This window comes from Panthera pardus, unplaced genomic scaffold (assembly GCF_024362965.1).
Source record: "Panthera pardus isolate Hobbes unplaced genomic scaffold, ASM2436296v1 HiC_scaffold_2, whole genome shotgun sequence".
NCBI classification, from domain to species: Eukaryota; Metazoa; Chordata; class Mammalia; order Carnivora; family Felidae; genus Panthera; species Panthera pardus.
Genome location: NW_026526765.1, coordinates 45,978,494 through 46,001,300, shown reverse-complemented (window position 1 = coordinate 46,001,300; position 22,807 = coordinate 45,978,494). Strand labels below are relative to the sequence as shown.

Genomic DNA, 22,807 nt, shown 5'->3' with positions numbered 1-22,807 from the left:
ACAGGATATTAGGTCTTTGCTCAAGTTCTTTGCCTCCTGAAAGCTCCTGTGACTCTACTGAGGGCTTTTGCTGGTTATAGGATCATGCCAGCCTGTGTGTGGCAGGTTGAAAGTGCCAGTTAGTGAACTTGGGAATAGCCCTCAATGACAGGTAGGAGCTGGTGCATACATATCTGAGCTTCTTGGCTTTCAGGTGGGACCTTTGAGGCATGAACTCCATACACTGGGGGCAGACAGAACTCCCTGAAGTCCCCAGTGAGACTTAACACCACTTGCCCAAATCAGTAACCCACTCATTAATGCACCCTGGATTGGCTTTCTTTTCCCTGTCTCACTTCCCTACTCTCCTACCTTCTTGGGATCACCTTCCAAATAAACTACTTGCAGATGAATCCTGGTCTGAGGCCCTCCTGGGAACCCAATCCAAGACATCTTATGACCATGTGGATGAAAGCCACATGCTACGGGTGAAGAGGAATCTAAAACTAGCCTGAGTCCTTAGTGCTGGACTTGAGCCTTGGAATGACTTCGTCTGGACTTGTTATTTGAGAATAATAAACCTCTTATTTGGGTAAGCCACCACAACTGGTTTTCTATGGCATGCAGCCACATGTTAACTGTGACTGAGAGAGAACTGGAGGAATTTTTAGTTGAGTCTAAATGTAACCAGTCATGGCTACTAACAAGGCTGACACTCTGGATGCATGACTATTGGCCCCTTCTATGGCAGGTTACAGCTAGCACAGTGTTTGCTTACATGTTGCTTTATTTAATCCTCATGTTAATTTTGTGAGCTAGGTATCGACAACTCCAATTCTTAAGTCCAGAGAGGCCAAATCACATTGTTACATGGCTAGTGGTGGTATCAGGACTCTGAGTCCAGTGACCTTTTGCCATGGGGAGGCAGGAACTAGGTTTTCATTCTAAGAGTGACAGATCTGTGGTATTTAGGTAGTGAGTTGACCTTTACCCGTTCCCTTTGCCTGTCTCCTGAGATCCTGTGCTTTTCTGTCATCACCTTTCACTCCCATGGGACTGTGGGCATTTGCCTGTACCAGAGGTACCCCTCCCACGTGCCAAATCTCACCAGACCTTACATACTAATCATGTTTTCCAAAACGTGCTAAACCCTGTTTAGGTCTTTGCTCAAGCTCTTGTCTTTGTCAGGAATGCTTTATCTCAGAAGTGAACAATTGCTACAGTTGGTCTGGTAACTGCATCTTCATGGTAACTGTGGGCAAGACACCCATCTCAATATGGCCCATAGTATCAAAAACATGTAGATGCATATTAAGTATTTGTAAAATTAAAATGCAGAGCCATGGTAGAATCCAAGTTGAATTCATTTTGACTCCTGTTTAAAATCATTAACATCAAGTTCCATCACACATAAAAATGAAGATCATGATAGAAGATTTCAGACAAATGAAATAACAGTCCGTTGAACATTTAATAAATTATATTCAAGCATGACTTTTTAAAGAAAGGACAAAATTATAATGTAAGTATTTATTAAAATGGTGACCATTCAAACATCATCTGAACCATACGAAATAATATGCACTTTTATGAAATGTTGAGAACATTGAGAAGCTAGGAGTTTATGTATAAACATGAGCATTTTCAAAATTCCCGACTTACATGAGAAAAGACTGTGTTCTCTTACTGGTGACTCAGGAATTATGATATACTTGTGTGAGAAGTGCTGGTGTGTGGAGACAAGGCTAGCACCCATGACCGGCTGTGCTCTGGAAAACAAGCATGCCATGCTCCCATGACACTCTGGGACAAGGGAGACAGAGTCTGATCTAGGGTGAAACTACATGCAGGGAGGACATGGAGAGGACTGCACCAGGGGTTCACTGAGGCTGGAGGACCACACAGAAAGCAGCGTGCTTTGACTTCAAAATGCATGCAAAGTGAGGGAAAGAAGCCAGGAACCTTTTCACCATTCCAGATCAGCAACTCCTAAGGTATTTATATCAAGGTAATTGGTAGTAAATATAAGTGCTCACTGGTTCTGAATCAAGAGTTTAACTATCATAACAGATTCAACTTTGAGGATAGGCTAAAACTCAACGGGGGTATCAACTCAAAAGATGCCTGTCTGGTTTCAGCTGGCAAAGAATCTATAAAAATGTTTACATATCTAGTTTTGGTAAATTTATTTCACAAAGCCATCCTGTTATTTCATAAGGACAATAAGGTAAGTCACAATACAAAATTTATAAATGAGATGAGAGAACTATTTAAATACATTTGCTGAGTAAAGACATTTTCACTAACCATAAAATCCAGTGAAACAAAAGATTAATTACACCACAGTTGTTGTCAAAAGACTTTTAGACTGTAATTTAAGTTCAAAAGGTTAAGGATTTTATAAAAACAGAACATGAAACTATGAATTATATATGAAGAGTATTTGATTAGATACAGAAAATATTAATGTGTCGTTTTCTTCCTCTTGGAAACTAGCTTTAGAAAGTAAGACCAACTCCAATTAAATTCTGACTGCCATAATTCTTTACCACTGGCACCATAATCTGGAATATCCAAAGTGATCCAATTACTTTGGCCACCAAATTAAATCACCACTGTGTTTCTAAAATAATCTAACCAGAACAAACTGGAGTAGCCTATACCTAATTGTTATACAGTATTTGTGTAAACATATCAATTTTTTTCATTATTTGTTATATTTTTCCAAAGTCCTGTTTCCCAGGGCTGTGACCATTAAATACATCTATGGTTCCAGACACTCATGTCCATTATGAGAACAGGTGGTGGGATAAATCCATTCTGTTTTTAACATGGGTCTAGATGACTGCAAAGTCGCTATACTGGGATGGGGCTGGAGGTACCATCTGAAGATCGGAGGGATGTTCAGGGAACAGACCTCAGACAAGGGACTTTTAGCATTTTTAATTTCTCAAAAGAAACAGCCTGGGAAGGCAAAAAGTGTTCTATAATCTAGAGTACGGTGAGGAGCCCTTGCTCTCACAGCCAAATGTATGAAAACAGCATTCCTTAAAGACATGCAGGTTTACGAGCCAAGGCAAGCTTTGGCTAAATGATTGGTAGCTTTTGTTTGGCTCTGGAGGTTTCCATGGAAACAGCCTGAGAGACAGAAAAGGCAGCATTATCATCTTTATCCGTAATGCCATCTGATAAAACTACACATTGATTCATTCACGCTATCCAGAAGAGATGTATTACTTCCGATAAGCCTGGACAAAGGGAGGTATGAGTTCTATCTGGTTACGCTCTCTATCTCCTCTCTTTCCTCCATACGAAACCTTAAATTAAAATCCTGATAAAACCTCCTCTGAACATTTCCCTCAGGAACCTCTAGTTCAAGGAATGCTTCGATAATCAGAAGCCAAATGAAGACACATGAAGCACCAAATGGAGCTCCACAGCCAAGTTCTTAAAAATCATATGACACCAAGCTTCCTGTAGCTGAGGAAATTATTCTGAAGAGTATTTACAATTCTATTGTATCAGGCCTCAGCCAGGCAAGAAATACGGTCTTAAGTGTTCATTATACACAGCTGAATCAGGTGGCCCCATCCATAATTTTTCTCCCTCTTTATATCTAGATCATTTGTGTGTGTGTATGTATCTATACACTGGTACCTATATCTATGTCTACATATTTAATATACTCACAGATACCACACACCGTTATCTAATCTTGTTTCAGGTTAGTGCTTCTCAGAAAGACCACAAAAGCAGTCCTAGCTCAGAATTCTATATCTGAAGTACACAAAAATAAAAACGTCAACAATATTAAAAAACAAACCAAACAAACAGGAGGCATGCAGCCTTTAGCACCATATTTACGATCAAGGAGGGCAAGAGTGTTGACAGAAGTCTCAAGAGGAACCCAGCTCTGAGTTTCCCCCTGGAATGGGATCCCAAATACAGAACCCTATTACAGAGTCCAGAACTTTCAAAAATGGAAAGCCTGAGAAATTCTATGAACAGAAATGTCAAAATCCATGATTTACCAGAAATAGAGGATAGGTGATCTGATGTTGTTCCTTATTCTAAAAGCACTGAAGACATTCCTTAAGAACAAATTGCTCACTTTTGGAGATCAGTTGGGAAATCACTGCCAGCTCAATAAACTAAATGCTGCTTCGATAAGTTAAAAAGACATGCTACACTCCCCAAAAGGACCAATGTACTCATGGAAAGTAGTTTATTAATGAGCAGTTAGCTCCCTGATATCTGTGTAATACAGACATGGGTGACACTAAAGAAATTCAACCTAGCACATACAATTGCACACTCCACATGGTGAAATCTGAAAAACACCCAGACCTCTATGCGCCACGGCATCGGTGTGGGAATCTAAATCACAAAATAAAGTCTGAGCTTGGTCCTTTCCATAAAAAGGACTTAAAGTCTAGGGAAGGGTTTATTTAGAGATGTGCTGATAATTCTGGTGGTTTAAAGGGGACAGGTAAGAAGTTACAGGGCTACCAATGACTTTAGATATCTAATGCAAATCCCTCGTCTTATTGGTGGGAAAACTGAGGCCTCAAGATAAGTGTCAGCCCTAACCTCTGGATGAGGCATGACCAGAAGAGAAGCCATGGAACTTTTAGTGTGGTACTTTCTCCATTTTGTTTCTCTCTCAGGCTCCTTTAAATCTTAACACGTGTCACTTAATCAAGCTCCAGAAACATGACTAAGAAATAGATATGAAAAACACAGAAAATTTTACAAAGATTTTGGCAATAGTTCACATTCTGATGTGCTTAATATTAACAAGAGGGAAAACCCCAGTCATCTTTTGGTAAAAATGTTACTTCCTGCATGAAACAAGTTCCTCTTGTGAGAGCAGTTTTCGTAGGTACTGGGATAGCTCACAGCTGATGGCTTTCATATGTCCCATCTTTGGAGTAAGAGTTCAATTCGGCAGATCCTGTATCATCAGGTGGGCTGAAATGACTGCTGTCTTGGGAATCTGTATCAATACTTTTGGTTTCTGACTGAAGGTGGACAGAAACCTGAACTGCTATTTCCTGGCCTTGTTCATTCAGAGAACCGTCATCCGAGTCTCCTCCCGGTGAATTACTCCGGCCCATCTCTGGGTTAATGACATAGATGCCACCTTGAGCGTTCAAGGCAGGTCTCTCTTTAATTCTTTCTCCCATGTCATCAGGGTCGTCCACTCGCACGGCCTCGAACATCTCCTCAACGAAGGCCCGACAGTTTAGAATAAGGGGTGGAAGAGGGACGCTTCTTGCCAGCTCTTCGATATAACGGGCAAACTCCATGGTCTTAAATTGTGTGACTTTGGCGAGCTCCAGAGTTTTGGCTGACGTGATGATGGGGATGCGCTTTGCAATCTCAAAGGCCTTCTGCAGCTTCTCGGCCCCTTCAGTTCTGAAGAATTCGTTGATGGCCTTCTCTGTCTTACGAAGATGGCTGCTCATCATGCACAGCCGCGTGACGTTCAAGATGAGGGTGATGGTAAAGGCAATGAGGCAAACAACCATGTAGTAGACACTCATGTCTCCTGAGGTGAAGATAACGCGCAGGGTGACGGAGTAGGAGGCACGAATGGGAGAGGCGGTGAAACACGTGTAGAGCCCTCGGTCATCGAAGGCTACGCTGGTGATATTCAGGAAGTTATCAGAAACCAACCATTTTCCACCTGATAACCCAACAGACACAAAAAAATTACAGCATAAAGAATATTACTGCTAAATATGCCGACCACCTTACCAATACTCCGTCTCTTCATGAGAGTGCCTTAACTCAAGTCTTCTATTAGGTTCTGCTACTTGTATACATCACGTAAGAAAGGGCAGACTTTTATGTCCACAGTAGGAATTTAAACAGCCCGGAACTTAAAAAAGGGAATCAAAGTCTTCCTTCCTGACATGAATGGCACATCAATTAGTAAGCACTCTGGATTATGCCCATTTTTATTGTCATCAAAATTTATCTAAATTCTATAGTTACATTTAGGAGCCATCACTACACTAACATAAAAAAAAAAAAGAGAAATATGTAGCTATGAATATATTCATTATTCCACAAGCTGCTGTTCTACGAACTTGGGAGCTATGAGAAGGATATCCTATGAATCCAAAGTATGATGAAGTACATACACTCCATTCATCAACCACTGTACTACGACCACAATGTAAACTCTCCAGCTTACTTGCTGATAATAGCTCAAGATTTATGAACCTTATACTAGACTGACATGCTCTTTAAACTCCTCTCACTAGAGATTCATAAAACTTATTAAAATTTTCCAGGGCTGTTACTGAAAGCATCAATGATAGATGCTGGTGGTTTTCAAAGTAAAGGCAAAACAGGAAAATGAAACTGCCATTCCACTCGGCTGGTCTCCTGCTAACCTAGGCTTTGTTTATGCGTTCAGGCTGTAATGATCACACTGACTGAATAATTCAAATCTCACAAGCGTTTGGTCTGGATCCTAGAGCCAAAGGAAATAACAGTCTAGACAAATGGGTCCATATGTGAAACCCTAAATCATGTTCAAAATACACATTCTGGGCACCACTCTAGAGATCCCGATTCAATAGATCTACATTCTTCAGAAGCTGATTAAAAATGTTCTGTTCTTTCTAACAGTTCAAACTCTTCAATCCCTTGGTGGCCAGTTATTCAGTTTATAGAAAGTTAAAATGTTTAGCGTAGACTTTAAAAGAAAACACCATCTGTCTCTTCTTCCATTTTCCATTCTAATATGAATAAGCAAATATCCTTTATATTCCAAGAGGTGAGAGTAGCTTTCTAGCAAAAAAGACAAGAAGGGCCTTTTATGAAAGTGTAGCTTGTGAGTATCCCAGAATTTAATCTTTATCCCATTGATTTTCATGGTGATTTCTTTTTGAGGTACTTTAATGCAAGTAGTCTTTAAAAAGATCTTTCCAGTAGAATACCAGTTAAGGAAATAGTGCTCTAAGATGTGTTCACAGGTTTACTAACAGCACAATCAAATAAAAACCTGTCAAAAATGACACCTTGGTCGATTATGCTGTTTGGGCGATTTTTAAGACTGAGAGGCAAAAAATACAAGAGAAGTTCTCCTGTTTTCAAATAAATTAAGGTATAGCATGAAAAAAAGTGAGCTGGAAGGGCTTACAGAGCTCCTCCTCAGTGCCCTTCTAATTCTCAGAGGGACTTTAAGTTTTATGCACAGAGCTATAATCTTTAAAAAAAATATCCTGGATTTTCTCTAAAATATTTAGTAACTCATTTCCAAACAAAATTTTAAAATTTATGACAAAATTACTTAAGCTTGGCCAACCCCCTTCCTGTTGTATGCACATAGGGCTACCACACTGTATTGTGCACAATACAGTCTAGGTCAACGGGGTTGTGCGGTGCGTAGCCTGTACAGCTGTCTACAGCAGCCCTGATGTAGTCTACCTTCAATGAATAAGGAAACCAGCTCAGCAAGAGGAGAGACAATAGCTCCTTGTCATCAAGTGAACACCTTAAAAAAAATTTTTTTTTAATGTTTATTTATTTATGAGAGTGTGCGCATGTGAGCATGAGTGGGGGAGGGGCAGAGAGAGAGAGAGGGAGACGCAGAATCTGAGGCAGGTTCCAAGGTCTGAGCTATCAGCACAGAGCTGGACATGGGGCTCGAACTCATGAACTATGAGATCATGACCTGAGCCAAGTTGGATGCTCAACCAACTGAGCCACCCACGTGCTCCACATGTGAACACCTTTTAAATTTACAACTATTCTTTCTTCTTCTGGTTAGGCAATTATAATTATTTTGCTTTCTCTGATACCTATCAGAAATACTCCAGGCCTTCCAAAAGTTTTAACTATTCCCTTGGCACCTCATCATTGAGCTTTCTTTGTGGAACATGTCATACAACCAAGAAGACAGAAGTAACAGGAAATGAGTAACCTTGATTAGTTACCTCTGCCTCTGCCATCCAGTTGCTGTCCTTTTGAGTTGTACCAACGGACATCTTCATAGTGGTCGACTGTGAGAAGACACTCAATTGAAACACTAGTTCCCTCTTTGGCTATGATAACATCGTCTCCTGAGTGGGAACCTGCTGAGAGTTCAAAGCTTGGAGGAAATGATGAATTGAAAGAGCTATGATTTGCTCCCAGTGGGGCCATTTGGTTGAAGCCTACATCTTCCAAAACAAAAGCTGCTGGCACAATAACACTCGCCACTAAAGTGAATAAACAACAATGTGGCTTCATGGAAAAATGGGAGAAAATCTTGTTTAGATTTGGAGAACTCAAAAGCTTCTATACTATAACAAGAGCACGGTGGGTAATTTATGGCTTGGTATTGGAGTTTTCCAAAAAAGTGGGAGATTCCGCTGTATTTTGAAATCTTCAAGATTAAAAGATGTGAGTGGAGACCAACCTAAAAGAAAGCCAGATATAAAGTTTAGCCAGCAAAGACTCACAACAGGGTGAAATTCTACGTTCTAGAAAAGAAGAGATGTGAAATTGATTAGAATAATTGGCACTGACATCAGGGAGCAAAACAGAAAGAACACCCGCCTAAAAATCTCAGAGAGACAGTAGAAAAAAGCACTGAATTAGGAAATGGCAGGCAGACCTAGATTCTGGTCCTAGCTTTGCTACTAACAAGCAATAAGACCTTGGCAAGTAGTATTCTCCCTCAGCCGTTTTCTCATCCGTCAAATCAAAGACTAGATGAGACCTCTCTAAAGACTCTTCTAGTTCTGAAAGGCTGTGATTCTATTTCACTCTGACAAATCTTAGGCAACAGGGAGCCAATGAAAGCTAAAATATTTAGCTTAATGATCTTTTATTTCAACCTGCGTCATTACCATCTGTTGTTATATCAATAATGTAAATCAACTGGTACATTATAATCATGAGCCTGGAGCTCAAAATTTGAGCAATCCAAGTACATAAAATATTAGCTTTAAATAATGCAGGGATAGTTAAGGTAGTTTTTTCATTTGTTTTAATATTAGAAAGAAAACCGTACTACTACATACACAGTTATTGACTTCTGAGGCTTTAGGATCTCTCTCTTGAGCAAGAATGTTAGACAAAAGAATTTTCCATTAATAGTTTCTTTGATATCAAGAGACAAAATACAGCATATTTAACAGTTTGTGAGAATACCAAGTTTTAGCTCAAAGTCTGCCAAATAAGCTAAGGGAGGAATTGACATCTTAAATATCTACTTGGTAGAAATGCAAATATAAAGTACAGGGAAAGATTGCCAGACAAACAAAATACCATGAACAAAGAACAAAATATCCCAGTCTAAGAGTTTATGTGATTATGATCATCTTCCTGTTAATCTGGTTCCTCTTTTAAATCAATGACTCTCAAAGAAAAATTTCAACTTCTATTTCTTTAAAAGACAGGATGAAATGCCTAGCTTTATTTCTTACAAAGGCCCAAAATAATTAGTTTTGGAAATGACTCCCCTTTATACTTACACAAAGGCTGCTTGATCACAGAACATAAAAAGCAATGGATCATTGTATTTAGCCATTAAACTCCTCAAAGTCTGAATCATAGTAAGTTGTAAATGTCATTTAATTTTCATTAGCCCTTGAAAGGTTGGCTGAGTAATAATAATAATTTTCTAAATCTTGCTATATCTTTAACATTTAAGAACGGACTATTTAGAGTAAAATGAAGGACTTCAGACTTTGCTATACATAGATTGAACACATGTGTTTACTTCTATTTCCTTCCCAAACCCAAGTAAAATGACACTAAAGGAAAAACCTTGGGCATTGGAGGGGATTTTGGAAATTATGTGATCTAATCCATTCATGTCAGTGACGTGCTCCTTTAGGCTATCCTATATGTTAGCAGGAGAATCCTGGTCTCTAGTGGGACAGAGTGGTGAGTAGAAACAATGGATTTCACATTTATTGAGTGACTGTCATAAGCCAGGCACTGTGCTGGGCCCTGATGTGTGAGCTCCCAAGCTCTTTTGCAGTACAATACATACAACAACCAGTGGACATGATTTTTGTCCTTTATTCTAGATGATGGGTTCTCAATGGTGATAGGAAACGACTGTGCTGAAAAAGTGCTCCAGTCTTCCCTAGGACTGTCATCAAGAGTTCCTGTGGCTGCATCCAAGTCAGCATTTTCCCAATTTCATTCCTTTCTTCTACTGGCCATTTCCAAAATGGTTTTTTTTTTTCAACATCAGTATACAAAATTATTATTATTATTTATGCTTTTTCTTTAAGTCAACTCATTATCTTGCTTTCATACATTTTTTTAATTATTTTTTAAATTTTTTATTTAAATTCTAGTTACTATATGGTATAATAATGGCTTCAGGAGTAGAACCCAGTGATTCAGCACTAACATATAATACCCAGTGCTCATCCCAACAAGTGCCCTCCTTAATGCCCATCACACATTTAGCCCATCCCCCCACCCAACACCCCTCCAGCAACCCTGTTTGTTCTCTGTATTTAAGAGTCTCTTATGGTTTGCTTCCCTCTGTTTTTATCTTATTTTTCCTTCCCTTCTCCTATGCTCATCTGTTTTGTTTCTTAAATCCTGCATATGATTAAATCATTTATTTTAAAAGGAGAGTCTATATCACATCTGTAAATAAAAGTAACTGTACACATAAACGTGATGAAAACAAAGCAGTGTTATTAACTGCTGTCTGCTAAAGGCTCTGAGCCAGAGGCCTCCTTTGTCAGGAAAAACAAAACAAAACAAATAAAACACCCACAACTCCACTTCATTCTAATACTACCTCATTTCTTATCCAGCCATCCTCCTCCTCTTTCCCACTGGTTCCACCACTGAGTTCAGAACCACCATTTTAGACTAGAAGTATACATTTTCATCTATTCTCTGGCATCCATGGAGCACTTTCTATGTATTACAGACACCCCCTCTGACTTCATGGAGCTCAGTCTGGCAGGGGACATAGACACTAATTACATACAAAATATGGTAAATGCTGCCCAAGAGAAAGTACAGGATGCTACAGAAGTACCCAATGTGGGGAGCTAACCTTGTCACGGAAAGACTTCTTGAGAAAGTGAGGTGTGCAACAGTACGTGAAGGATAAATAGGGATGGTGAATGGAAGAGAAGTGTCCTAGTAAAGGGACAGGGAAAAAGCAGAGGGATCACTGGTTAGGAAGTGTTCAGGAGAAAGAGCTACAGGTGGTGTAATGAGAAAGGGTGGACAGTGCGCTGGGTCAGCTTCCTGATTCGGGAAGCAGTCTGGGCCAACAGCAAAACTGGAGGTGGACTTTGGGAACTGGAATAGGAGCCTGAAGTGAGTGAAGAAGACCAGTGTCCAAGATGAAGGGATCAAATAGCCTGGAAGCTCAAGAGTGGGGTAGATCACCTGTAGGAAAGGTCATGTCCGCCCAGGATCAAGGCAGCTAGAGTAGAAGACACTGGAACCAGAAGAAAATGGATTTCCTCTCCCTACTGAGATGCAGCAGCTTTGGAAGAATAAATAGCCTCTATATGGAGGGCTGTGGGGCAAGCGGTGTCCTGGCAGTGTTATTGCTGTGTGGAATCCCTTCATGCAGCTTCCCTGGGTCTCCTCTCCATTCCACATGAATCCAGAGTATGCCTGGACGCAGGGTGGCTTTCCCCCAAGCCCCTGTAGCTCTCACCATTACACTACTCACCGGCTTTGGTATGTGCTGCTTGTATTGCTAGGGAGTCCACCCCATCTCACCTATGAGTCAGTTTCTTAAGCAAAGGGACTATATTTTTATTGCTATACTTCAAAACTAGCACATGTTCAATAAATATTTACTCATGGAGATTAGTTTAAATTTGATAGTGCCCGATGTATCTTTGTAAATTGAAGAATGTTATGCAACAGGGATAATTATTCAAACTGACGTGCATTTACTAGCACTTATTATATTCTGAGACGGCCGATACTAACAATGTCCAGAGAACTTGAGAGGCATAGTGCCTAAAGGCAGTCCTTAAGTCAACCCCAACTCCCAAAGTCTTCATCGCCATCTTGTCCTAGGAGATAATAGTAGGGATAAAAGATTATAAGCCCACAGTATCTAAGCCAGGTTGACTACTAATATCCACAGAGCTTGTTAAAAATATAGATTCCTGGGTCCCGCCCCAGACCTAGTAAGAACCTCTGGACTTGGAACTTGGAATTTATGGTGTCTAATTAGCTCCCTGGATGATCTTGAGGCAGAGGATCCATGGACTGGCATCCAGAGACTAGGACTACACTTCCTTATTTCCTCTACAATAGCATTGCCTAATGGTGCTGCAGGCTGTTTGAACACTTCCAATAAGAGAGAACTATTACTCACTTTCTATTCTGGACTTAGGTTACCCTGGATCAACATAATTGCAGGCTTCTGAGAAAGGCAGGATAACAGAGAGAAGTTCAGAGAACAGTCTCTAGAGCCAGATTTCCTGGATTTGAATCCTGATGGACTCTAACCAGCCCTGCAACTTTTGTAAATGACCTAATCTCTCTGTGCCTCAGTGCCCTCATCTTTAAAATAGGGAAAATAATAGTACCTGTTCTTATTGGACTATTGTGAGGCTTGAAGAAAATAGTATATATAAAGCAGAGTCTGGTAGTAGTAATTACTAAATAACCTCTAGTTAACTTTTTTTTTTAGTTTATTTATTTATTTTGAGAGTCAGACAGTGTGCAAGTGGGCAGGGCAGAGAAAGAGGAAGAATCCTAAACAGGCTCCATGCTGTCAGCACAGAGCCCCATGCTGGGCTTGAACTCAGGAAACTGCGAGATCAGACCCTGAGCCGAAATCAAGAGTCAGACGCTTAACCATCTGGAGCTACCCAGGCGCCCCTCTAGTTATTATTACCGATTGTCCTTTCAGATACTGTGCTAAAATCTACAGCTGATGGTAAAATCATTATTTAAGATAAATGAAACACTTCTACTCAGAATACTATGCAACCATTTAAAAATCTTGGAGAGGTGGGGCGCCTGGGTGGCTCAGCCTGTTGAGTGTCCCTCTGTTTTCTGCTCAGGTCATGATCCTGCAGTTCGTGAGTTTGAGCCCCACATGGGGCTCGCTGCTGTCAGCCTGTCAGCGCAGAGCCCGCTTTGGACCCTCTGTCCTCCTCTCTGCCCCTCCCCCACTTACACTCTCCCCAAAATAAACAAATATTAGAAAAAAATTAAAAAAAATAAAAATGTTGGAGAGGGGAAACATTATTATGTAATTTCAATCTGTAACTTTAAATTTCACATTTTTCTTCTGCTCATGGCAAATACTATTCTGCAATAATATGGCTCAAACAGGCACTGTAAACTGAACTTGGAGTCCAGCCATGATACATTACATTGTTTTTATGCACTCTGAGTTTGTGGCCGAGAATCTTGGTTGTGATGTGCCTAGCTTACCCTTCCCTTTTGTGAGACCTGCCTCTATGTTCTGGGGCCCTGGAGGAAGTCAACCCTTCTGCTGACTAACTAACGAGAAGCTTTGATCTTGGAATTTAGAATTGAGACACAGTGGCCGGGTTAGGGCCAATGTGAGGAAGAGAAGGGGTTGAGGCAGTCCAGTTTGGGCCACATACAAAGAAAAGCAGAGAGACAGGACAACAGGGATGGAGAAAGAGAGAGATGGGGGAGTGGGGGTGGGGGGTAGTGGAGGGGGAGGGGAAGGAGAGCAGAGGGGAAGAGAAAGAGACTGACTGAAGTGCTGCTCTGGCTCCTGACAAAATTCTGCTTCCTTCCTCCAATGTGACTTTTTTTTTTTTTTTAAAGAAATAAACATCTTTATTCAGTTTCTTTCAAAATTAAATCCACAAAAATTAAGACTGAGTATAAAAACAAGAAAGGAAATGGAGAAATGGTTAAGTAGCAGAAAAAAGATTAAATTCAGCAAAAGTGATTAAAGTGTGGCTGTGGCTACCTGGCAATCCTCATTGTGGATTTCCACCTCCTCTCCTCTTTGTACACCTGAGTGCAGTGCGCCAGCTGCCCATGTGGTCAAGATTTATGGTTCTGTTCTGTACAGACACAACCATTTGCCTTTACTAGAAGTTTCAAGAAACCTACAAGACAGGGTTTAGAAAAACACTATGAACACCCTTAAACTGCCCTTAGGTCAAAGTCTAAGGTGGCAGAAGTAGCCTGGTATGCTGATTTTGTGCCAGGAGAGCAATATGTCTGGTCAATAAAGGCAGACTCAGCCCAGGCATTTTGTGCTCCTGCCATGCACATCCGAACACAAAGTACTTCTAGTCTGAGCTACTAAAAGACACAACCCATTTGCAAATAAGATGCTGTTGAGCAGCTGGGAGAGAAAAAAGTGGCAAAGGTATGGATGGGTCCAAGACTGTGACAGAAGCAGAAAAAAGAGTAAAGGAACAAATCACCCTTAGGATCAGAATAACTCTTCATATTAAATTTCCTTTTACTTGTGTCAGAATCAGTCTGCTACTTTCAACAAAAATTACATTGACTATGACCATGCTACTCATTCTGGTGCATTTTCAAACAGCTAAATCACAGGCCCATCATGTGCAAGGTGAAATACTGGGTCCTGCAAGGGATGTCCAGGAATTTACGAACTAGTTTTGGGACTTCCCATAATAATATCATACTTGATACTTCATTTTTTTTTTAATTAAAAAAATTTTTTTAATGTTTATTGGGGGGGGGGAGGGGCAGAGAGACAGGGAGACACAGAATCTGAAGCAAGTTCCAGGCCCTGAGCTGTCAGCACAGAGGCCGACGTGGGGCTCAAACTCATGAACCTGTGAGACCATGACCTGAGCTTAAGTCGGAGACTTAACTGACTGAGCCACCAAGGTGCCCATGTCTACTATTTCTTAATGCTGCAGCTGACATTTGGAGGCTAAGAGGAAAGAGTTCAAAAAGGAAAATCAAAGTGCCACCTTCTTACAGTTAAAAAGGCCTATGCTATGCTTGTGGGTGAAGTCACTTGGTAGAATGTTTTATTACCTTCCTTCAGCATTAGTAAGAATAATAGAAAAGTGATACTCAAATTTAATCTAACTCCTTTTTCATCTTTTAGATACAGTAAAATATCAGCTTTTCTAGGATCATGAATAATCAGAAATTTAGATGATTTTACCTGACAGAACCATTCTCAATATGGCTATATCATAAGAAAGAAAGAAAAGAAAAGAAAGCGTTTAAGCTGTCATGACTAACAGAGTGCCTTGTTGCTGTTTCTGACAGCTTCTGAGAGAAGAAATATTTCCATCCTGCTCCAATTCTCAACAGGAGTAAATAAGGAAGTAATGTGGCTGATTTCCGTTCTCGTGGCTCAATATCAAGTTGGCTGAAGAAACTGCTATTTGTACAAATAGTTCTGAGATAACACAAAGCAGGGAAACACTGATGCCCAGATGGTATTGATTTTAAGTATACGGAGATATTAATGCTTTATTCTCCATAATTAAATGTGCTCTAGCTTGTATTTACAGCTCATCCACTCTTCTCTGCCTGCACTGTTACACTTGAAAAATGGAGAAGTTCCCCATGCCTGGCATGCAACGGTCAAAGTGGCATTCCAAATTGGCAAGGGGGAGAAAAAGCAAATGAAGAATAGATTTTTAGCACTCTTCCATCCTTTGCAAAAAACAAACATAAAAAACAGAGATCTGAAACATAGAAAGGTTAGTAATATTCAAACAGAAATCACCATTGTGAGGGTCATTTTCTGAGAAGTTCCTAATTCAAATGGCCCTTATGCTCCCAAGGATATCTTAGTGCCATCACACACCTCATAGCTAGCTAGCATTTGGGCACTCAGCTCAAACTTCAGCGTATTTTCTGGCCCACTGAAAAACACCTTCCTCTGTACTTATTGGAGCTTTGCTTTAAACCCACAATTATTTTCTGTAACTGTGACTTACATCCGTCTGCCATAAGCATTTGTTGAGCTACTGGATGCAAATGACAAAGATCAATGTCAGGGGCCTAGATTTACGATCTCCTTACCCAATTTTTTTTTTCTATAGTCCAAAAAATCAAAGTCCATATAACTAAAATAGAACTTCTCATTCTCGCCCTTAGATCTACTTGTGCAGCGTATACCTATTTTAGATGATAGCCACACGATATAATCCTTTCAATTTTGCAAGATCAAAGTTATAAGATCATCATGGCTCCTTGGTAAGAAGCATGGACTGACCTGCCTGATCTTATCCTTGGATGAAGCCATGGCTTGAGAGGCCTCAGTTTTCACATCTACAAGGTTATTTTAAGAGTAATGACCTCGTACAGTAGTTGTGAACGAATGTGGGTATATTATAAATACATGCCACTGATATTATTGTTCCACTTCCTAGGCGTTTTTCAATTAAATCATACGGTGTCCCACCCAAGGCCACAGTCCTTTTGCCTTACCTGGGTACCACACTATTCTTTTAATTTCTAAATGGGTCTCATTAACTCCAACCCTACCCCAAACACTGCTCCTCTCAGAACTGGTCCTGAACACACATCCAAGAAAGTCAAGATGATTTAAAAATCTATTGATTTTCCACTGCCCAAGAGATAAACTTCAAATGTTGGTCAGGCATCCGTAATTCTCCAGGAAGTTTCAGGAGGCAGAACAGAAGTTGCTGGATGGAGCCCAATAGTGCCTGTGTGCAGAATAATTGTTTGCTGAAGGAATGAATGGATCTAGAAGTCTGTTTTTTAGTTACACCTCTGTCACCAATCAGCTATGATCTATAGTGGTCTGTTTCCTCATCTAGAGGCTGATTATCACTATCATTCCCTTCTTTGCTTAAATCCTATAATCTTCCCAGCTTCTTGTCATGGCTCAAAGCCTTAACTATACTTGTTTTACTCTCCAATGTCTCCAAATAACCTTTTATTTTAAAGGTCTGGTTCTATATTGTTAAAGATTCCTACGTATTTTTTCTTTTTGATACTGTTGTAAATAAAATTGTTTTCTTAATGTAAAAAAAAAAAAGTTCTGGTTCTAATTGTCCCCTTTGCTTAAAATTTCCTGCCCCTCCCCAACAATATCTTCCTGCGGAAATTCCACCCTCTACAGTATCCGACTCCAATTTCACCTTATTCAAGAAGCCCTCTCACTTAAATTGTCACCATTACCCTCTTAATTTTGGATGAATTCTTTTGCTCTGTAAGTCACCTACACACTGAGAGTATTCAATTGTAAGACTTATCAGTTTCCTTCTTCTATCAGATATGTATCTATCCAAAAGACTGTAAGCTTAAAGATGAGAGTCTAAAAACTTTCTCAGCCTTTGACATAGCATGGGATTCAACATTTTGAATTCCAATGCCCGATCAACTTGGCAGTCAGGAAGGTACTTGCTACAAATTTCTTACTGACTTTCCAGAGTCCCAGACTTACGTTAAGTGACTTACTGAGTCACTTTTCCATACGTACACCCCCAATTCCTCGCAATTGCTATTGCCACAGAAAATCAGAGGAAACTACCTATTTTACACTTCTTTGGTTTTGTTTTTTTGTTTGTTTTTTGGTCTCAGACTCTGGGAAGCATTAATGGAGATTTTTGAAGATATGGAAATACAGCTTTTAAAATCTTAGTGGGGGAAACACTCTACAGTGGATTTAGTCTTTAACTGGTTTTCCCAAACTGCGATTTTTGAGAACTTACATCAACTTAATCTGTGGTGCTTGTTAAAGATAAAGATTTGCTGGTCCCACTCAGATTTACTGATTTGGCATCTCTAAGGGCAAGGCCTGAGCATCTGCTTTTTAATGTGCATGTAGTTTTAATGACTTACAAATCAAGCCCATATTTCCTTTGATTGTCCTAACAATATTGCAATCCAGTGATTCTCAAAGTGTGGTACAAGGGACTCTGGGGTACCTAAAACTTCTCCAAAATGATTTTCCTAATAATACTAGGATCTTATTTCCCTTTACATTCTCATTCTCATCCAATATGGTGCAATTGTCCAGAGGCTACATGATGAGTGCTATGACAAAAGAATGAACGCAGAAGGAGATGTGAGAATCTAGCTATCTTCTATGAAGATATTAAAAAGAGCTGTAAAAATGTAAAGCAATGGCATTCTTAATGATTTTTTTGTTTTGGAAAATATTGTTCATAGAAATACTATTTATTTTAACACATAACACATTTTTTTAAATATACTTTTGCAAGTTGTCTTGATATCTAAAACGGTGAATATTGATAGATACAATACACACACAAACTCCTTGTTCTTAGTAAGTTTTAAAAGTGTAAAGGGATCCTGAGACCAGAAAGTTTGAAAGCTGCTGCTAAAATTATCAGTGGCAGCATTTAAAAATTTTTTTAAATGTTTGTTCATTTTTTGAGAGAGAGAGAGCGCATGCGTGAGGAAAGGGCAGAGAGAGAGACAGAGAGAGAGACAGAGAGAGACAGAAAGACAGACAGAGAACCCCAATCAGCTCCAGGCTCTGAGCACAGAGTTCGACGTGGGGCTTGAACCCACAGACTGTGAGATCATGACCTGAGCCGAAGTTGGCTGCTTAACCAACTGAGCCACCCAGGCGGCCCCCACCACTTTTTTTTTTAGCAGCAACATTTTAAGTGTAAGATTAAAGACATGGTTAAGTGACTTACCAATTCACTTTCGTACTTAAACCCCAAATTCCATGCAATTTCTATTGCCACAGAAAATCAGAGGAAACTACCTATTTTATACTTCTATGGGTTTTTTTGTTTGTTTTTTTGGAATAGGCATTTTTAACAAGCTACCAGGTGATAGCAATGCCCTTAAGTTTAAAGAACTACCATCAAAAGCAAAGGAATCTGAATGGTTTCAGGAAGTGACAATTATTATATATGGACATTGAGATGTTAATTCTGAAGGCAACAAGATGGAAGCTGGAAGACGGGTTGTTAAAAAGACCACATCCCTTCACCTTTCTGGGACTTAATTTTTCTCATCTATACAATGAAGGTGTCTATAATGCTCTTCTGGCTTTTAGTCCGAGTTTCATGCATCCTCCCTGCTCAAAGACAACGGAAGAGATGTATCTTTCTGATGGTCAGTTATAATCTTAAAGTCATAAATCAGAGCATATCACTCTTCTGCATAGAAACCTTCAATTGTTTCTAAATGTTCTCCAAATAAAAGTCAAACTCCTTGTACTGGCTCATAGACACTACAAGATTTGGCTCATTCAAGTCTCTGGCCTCATTTTCCTTCCTCTTTTTGGGCCCGTAACAGTAGCCTTTTTTCTTTTCCTTGACCTTGCTAAGTTTGTTACCACTATAAGGCCTTTGCACTTGCTATTCCTTCTGCCTCAAATGCTCTCGAGATCTTCATAAGGATTACTCCCTTTGTTCCACCACATTATGCGGTTTAATTTTCTTTAAAGTACTCACAACCATCTTTTTATTTACTATTTTAGATATGAGTGTTGCTTGTTGACTTGTTTAAGGTCGGCCTCGCTCCAGAATGTCAACTACTAGGGCGCAGGGCCATAGTCGGCTTGAAATCCAGTGTGTTCCAGGCCCCCAGGGTGGTACCTGGCAGGTAGCTTATGCTCAGTAAACGTACGAGGGCTGAACTCCCGCAGCTCAGGCCTGGCGTTCAAAAGGACGGCGGACATCCTAGCTCCCTTCACGTCGGACCCCACCGGCTCAAACCCATGCCTCAGCACCTCCAGTACCTCCGTCGCACGACCCCGCCCGAGCCTTCACTTACCAGACTGGCACTCAGCTTGTTCCTGCCCGAGCGGTGGCTTGACCCGGAAGTGCTCTCGAGCAGGCGGGACCAACTCCGCGCCGAGAGAGTACTTCCGGGGCAGCAGGAGCAGCTTTTCGGCAGCCGTGGTCCGGGTGAGGGTGGCTGGGGAGTGGGTGTGGGGTTTCTAGGGAGGAGGCAGGCGGCGTGCGGGGGTTGGGGGTTCGGGGCCGGGCGGTCTAGGTGGCTGGGTAGGGGCAGGAGGTGGCCTGGGGCTGGGCGGCCGACCCCCCCACGGCTGGACGCGGAGCCTATGAAGCGCTTTGGTAGTTGAAGCGCTACGTTTGGGTGCGGAACTCTTCGTCGTTTTCAGCGTCGGAGAAGTTGGGAGTGCTTGTTGATCCCAGATCTCCGGTTTGGGATCTGGTCTTGTGTGTGCGAACAAGTGAGGACGTCTGCTCTCTGTCCGTCTAGAGAAAGCTGTGTTAATGACAGTAATGACACAACCACCGCCTCCGTCCTAATAGCAACTGTTACCTATGTGCCAGTCTCTGTTCTGAGAGCCCTTCGCGTACCCCGTGTGGAGGAACCTTTGTAGGAACCCTGCCAGGCAGGTGTTGTAGCCTGTGTTACTGTTGAGGAAACGGAGACGCAGCTAGCAAGGTGAACTGACTTTGTCGCAGTTACCGCCCCCCCCCCCCCCCCCCCCCGCAAAGTTGGAAGAAAGTCTAATTCCGGAGCCCGTACTTGTAGCTGCTAAGCTAAACCCTTTCCATTTTGGTAACTGTGCGGCTGGAAGTTTCCAGGGAAAATGGGGAGAGGTATATATCTATATATGTGTGCATGTAAATGTGTACATTTATATTTTTAAGAAATATGACTCAGCCATTTAATTTTACTTGCAATGTTTCAGCTCTTGGAGTCTTTTCACTCCACTTTTGAAAATAACACATTATAGGATGTTTGGAAAACTTACAAAAACATTAAATAGTGCAGTGCCATATACCTGAAATGTATTCCCCCCTCCCTTTCCTGTTAGAGTATGAATCCATTAAGAACAGGGATAGCACAGCTATTCTAATAATGAAAGCGATGGTAATGATAATGTGAACAGCCAGCGCCTTTTCACCTAGCCAAATGTCTAGCACATTCTAGGTGCTCATTAAGTCGTTGTGGCACAAGTGAAATAATAGAGATAACCAGTATTTAATGTTTTGAACTATGTCCTTCCAGTCTTTTATAAAATCATATAAATTACTTATGTAATATGTTTGTTATATATACTGTATAGTAGTTGCCCCTTATCTGCAGGTGCCCTGTTCCAGGATGTGAGATAATAAAATGCCTGTGTGGTGACGTGAGGTGAGGTGAGGTGAAGGATGCAGGCACAGTGATGTAGCTAGCATTAGGCTACTGTTGACCTCCTGACAAATCAGAAGGAGGAGCATTTGCTTCCAGACAGTGGTTGACCGCAGGTAACTGAAACCTCAGATAAGGGGGACGACTGTATATGGTATACTATTTAAAAAACATATATTGTTATATGTTGTACCTTGGAAAAAGCATAAGGAAAGTGAAATGAATAGTGTAAAAAAGGTACATATTTCGGTACACAAAGCATTGAATTTTATGCAGCAACTGTGGAATCTTTCCTGTTAGGCTCTTGGAGTAAATGGGGTAGAAACTGTTTTCTAAATTAATTCTCAGTCTCCAAAGCTTGGTACATAGTAGGTACTCAAAAAATGTTTGCAAGTGAACGAATGGATATTTCAGAGTGGGCTTGTATGTGTGTGGGTAGTTGCATCTAGATTTTTTTTTCTATGTGTTTTGGGTATGTGTAATGTATGTATATCGTATACCCATATGATCTAGGCTCCATGGTGTTGTACAAATCTACCTTTCTAGCCTTATGCCTTTCCATCATTCTCCATGCTATATTAACTACTGTTTTTTGTCCATGTTCCATGTCCATTCTGTTCACACTTCTTCCTGTGTGTTGTTTCCACACCCTTGAATTTTCTCATTGACACCTTCACCTGTCACAATCCCAAGTGCTCTTTAAGGGAAGCGCTGCAAGCTTAGACGCCTACAGGGTCTAATCTGGTAACAAATGAGTCAAGTAGATTTAGGTGGAGATCGGAGGGAGCTAGATAACATTTTGACTAAAAGGCTCAGCAACTCTTTGGCTTGAGCTAATTATTACCATGTCAAAAGTGGGCCCAGTGCTACCAGATATTTCAACTTTAAGGGAAGTTGAAAATCTATATTCATATATATATAATATCTGATTTTTAAGTGTTAGCAATTAGTACAAATGTTTAAACACTGTGCAGGCCAAACAAAAACATTTATAGGCTGGGTTTAGCAGTCATTCCAGTTTGTGACCACTATTCTATGCTTATTTCAGATACTTTGTACATGAATCATATTGTCTGATTCCAGCAGACTTTTTTTCCTCTGTTCTTTTAGTATTTTATGTGTATCTCCATTATAGTGCTGTTTCCAAGCTGCCTTAGTTCTTAGTATGTGCGTCTTTTCTAGCACATTAGAAATGTTTTGATGGCTTGGATTGGGTCTAATTCTCTATTAGTAAATACTGGTATAAAATAAATACTTACATATACCTAAGGCTTTGGTATGTGTATAAGTATGTACTTGTGAGATACATTGATTTCTCCTCTGGGAATATTTGGCTATCTTGGAAACCAACATCTGCTTTTTGTAAAAATACCAGTAGCATCTTGCCTTTAATTGCCAAAGAGATGTACTTATGAAAGGGACTGAATTGGTTAACATTGTTTTTCAAAAGCAGATTTGATTTAGATGCTATCTGATGGCTTAAATTTCATCATCTTATCTCTCAGAAGTTTAAGTAGAAATAGTTAATACCAAGATTTTTGAGTGACAGTCAATAAAAGGAAAAATTGATACATTGGATGTCATTGAAATGAAAAACATTTGTTCTGTGAAAGACCCTGTGAGGAAGATGAAAAAATAAGCTACAAGCTGGGGCAAAATATTTGCAAACCACATGTCTGACAAGGGACTTGAATCTATAATACATAAAGAGCTCTCAAAACTCAACAGTAAAAAAAAAAAAAAAATCGAATTAGAAAATGAGCAAAAGATACAAATAGGTATTTCACTGAAGAGGCTATCCAGATGGCAAGTA

The 22,807-nt window shown here is 40.3% G+C and overlaps 2 protein-coding genes across 5 annotated transcripts in view; one reads left to right on the top strand and one right to left on the bottom strand.

Annotated features, from left to right (window-relative positions):
- Window positions 1-1,431: 1,431 nt before the first annotated feature.
- On the bottom strand, window positions 1,432-19,788 carry MFAP3 (microfibril associated protein 3). 2 transcript variants are annotated; one of them, XM_019464491.2, is made up of 4 exons: window positions 19,657-19,768; window positions 11,914-11,999; window positions 7,932-8,395; window positions 1,432-5,668 (listed from the first exon to the last, which is right to left on the bottom strand). In XM_019464491.2, exons 3-4 carry the CDS (start codon window positions 8,224-8,226, stop codon window positions 4,875-4,877), a joined length of 1,089 nt encoding a protein of 362 aa, XP_019320036.1. In that variant the 5' UTR covers window positions 8,227-8,395; window positions 11,914-11,999; window positions 19,657-19,768; the 3' UTR covers window positions 1,432-4,874. The 2 variants fall into 2 exon arrangements, with proteins under 2 accessions (XP_019320036.1, XP_019320035.1); XM_019464490.2 differs by lacking the exon at window positions 11,914-11,999 and having other exon boundaries at window positions 19,657-19,788.
- FAM114A2 (family with sequence similarity 114 member A2) overlaps window positions 19,733-22,807 on the top strand; it is a 32,477-nt gene continuing 29,402 nt past the window's right edge. Inside the window, exon 1 of one of the 3 annotated variants that reach the window (XM_019464487.2) lies at window positions 19,733-19,790. The gene's annotated coding sequence lies outside the window, so the exon portion shown is untranslated. Of the gene's footprint in view, window positions 19,791-19,973; window positions 20,299-21,087; window positions 21,111-22,807 lie in introns of those variants that run through there. The other 2 variants (XM_019464488.2, XM_019464489.2) reach the window with 2 other exon arrangements.

What these genes read in the sequence shown, in the direction of transcription:
- MFAP3 (XM_019464490.2), bottom strand. Translation starts at nt 8,226, where the DNA reads ATGAAGCCACATTGTTGTTTATTCACTTTAGTGGCGAGTGTTATTGTG. An exon ending in ACTGGATGGCAGAGGCAGAG is followed by an intron (nt 5,669 to 7,931) that starts GTAACTAATCAA and finishes TTGGGTTATCAG; the next exon opens with GTGGAAAATGGTTGGTTTCT.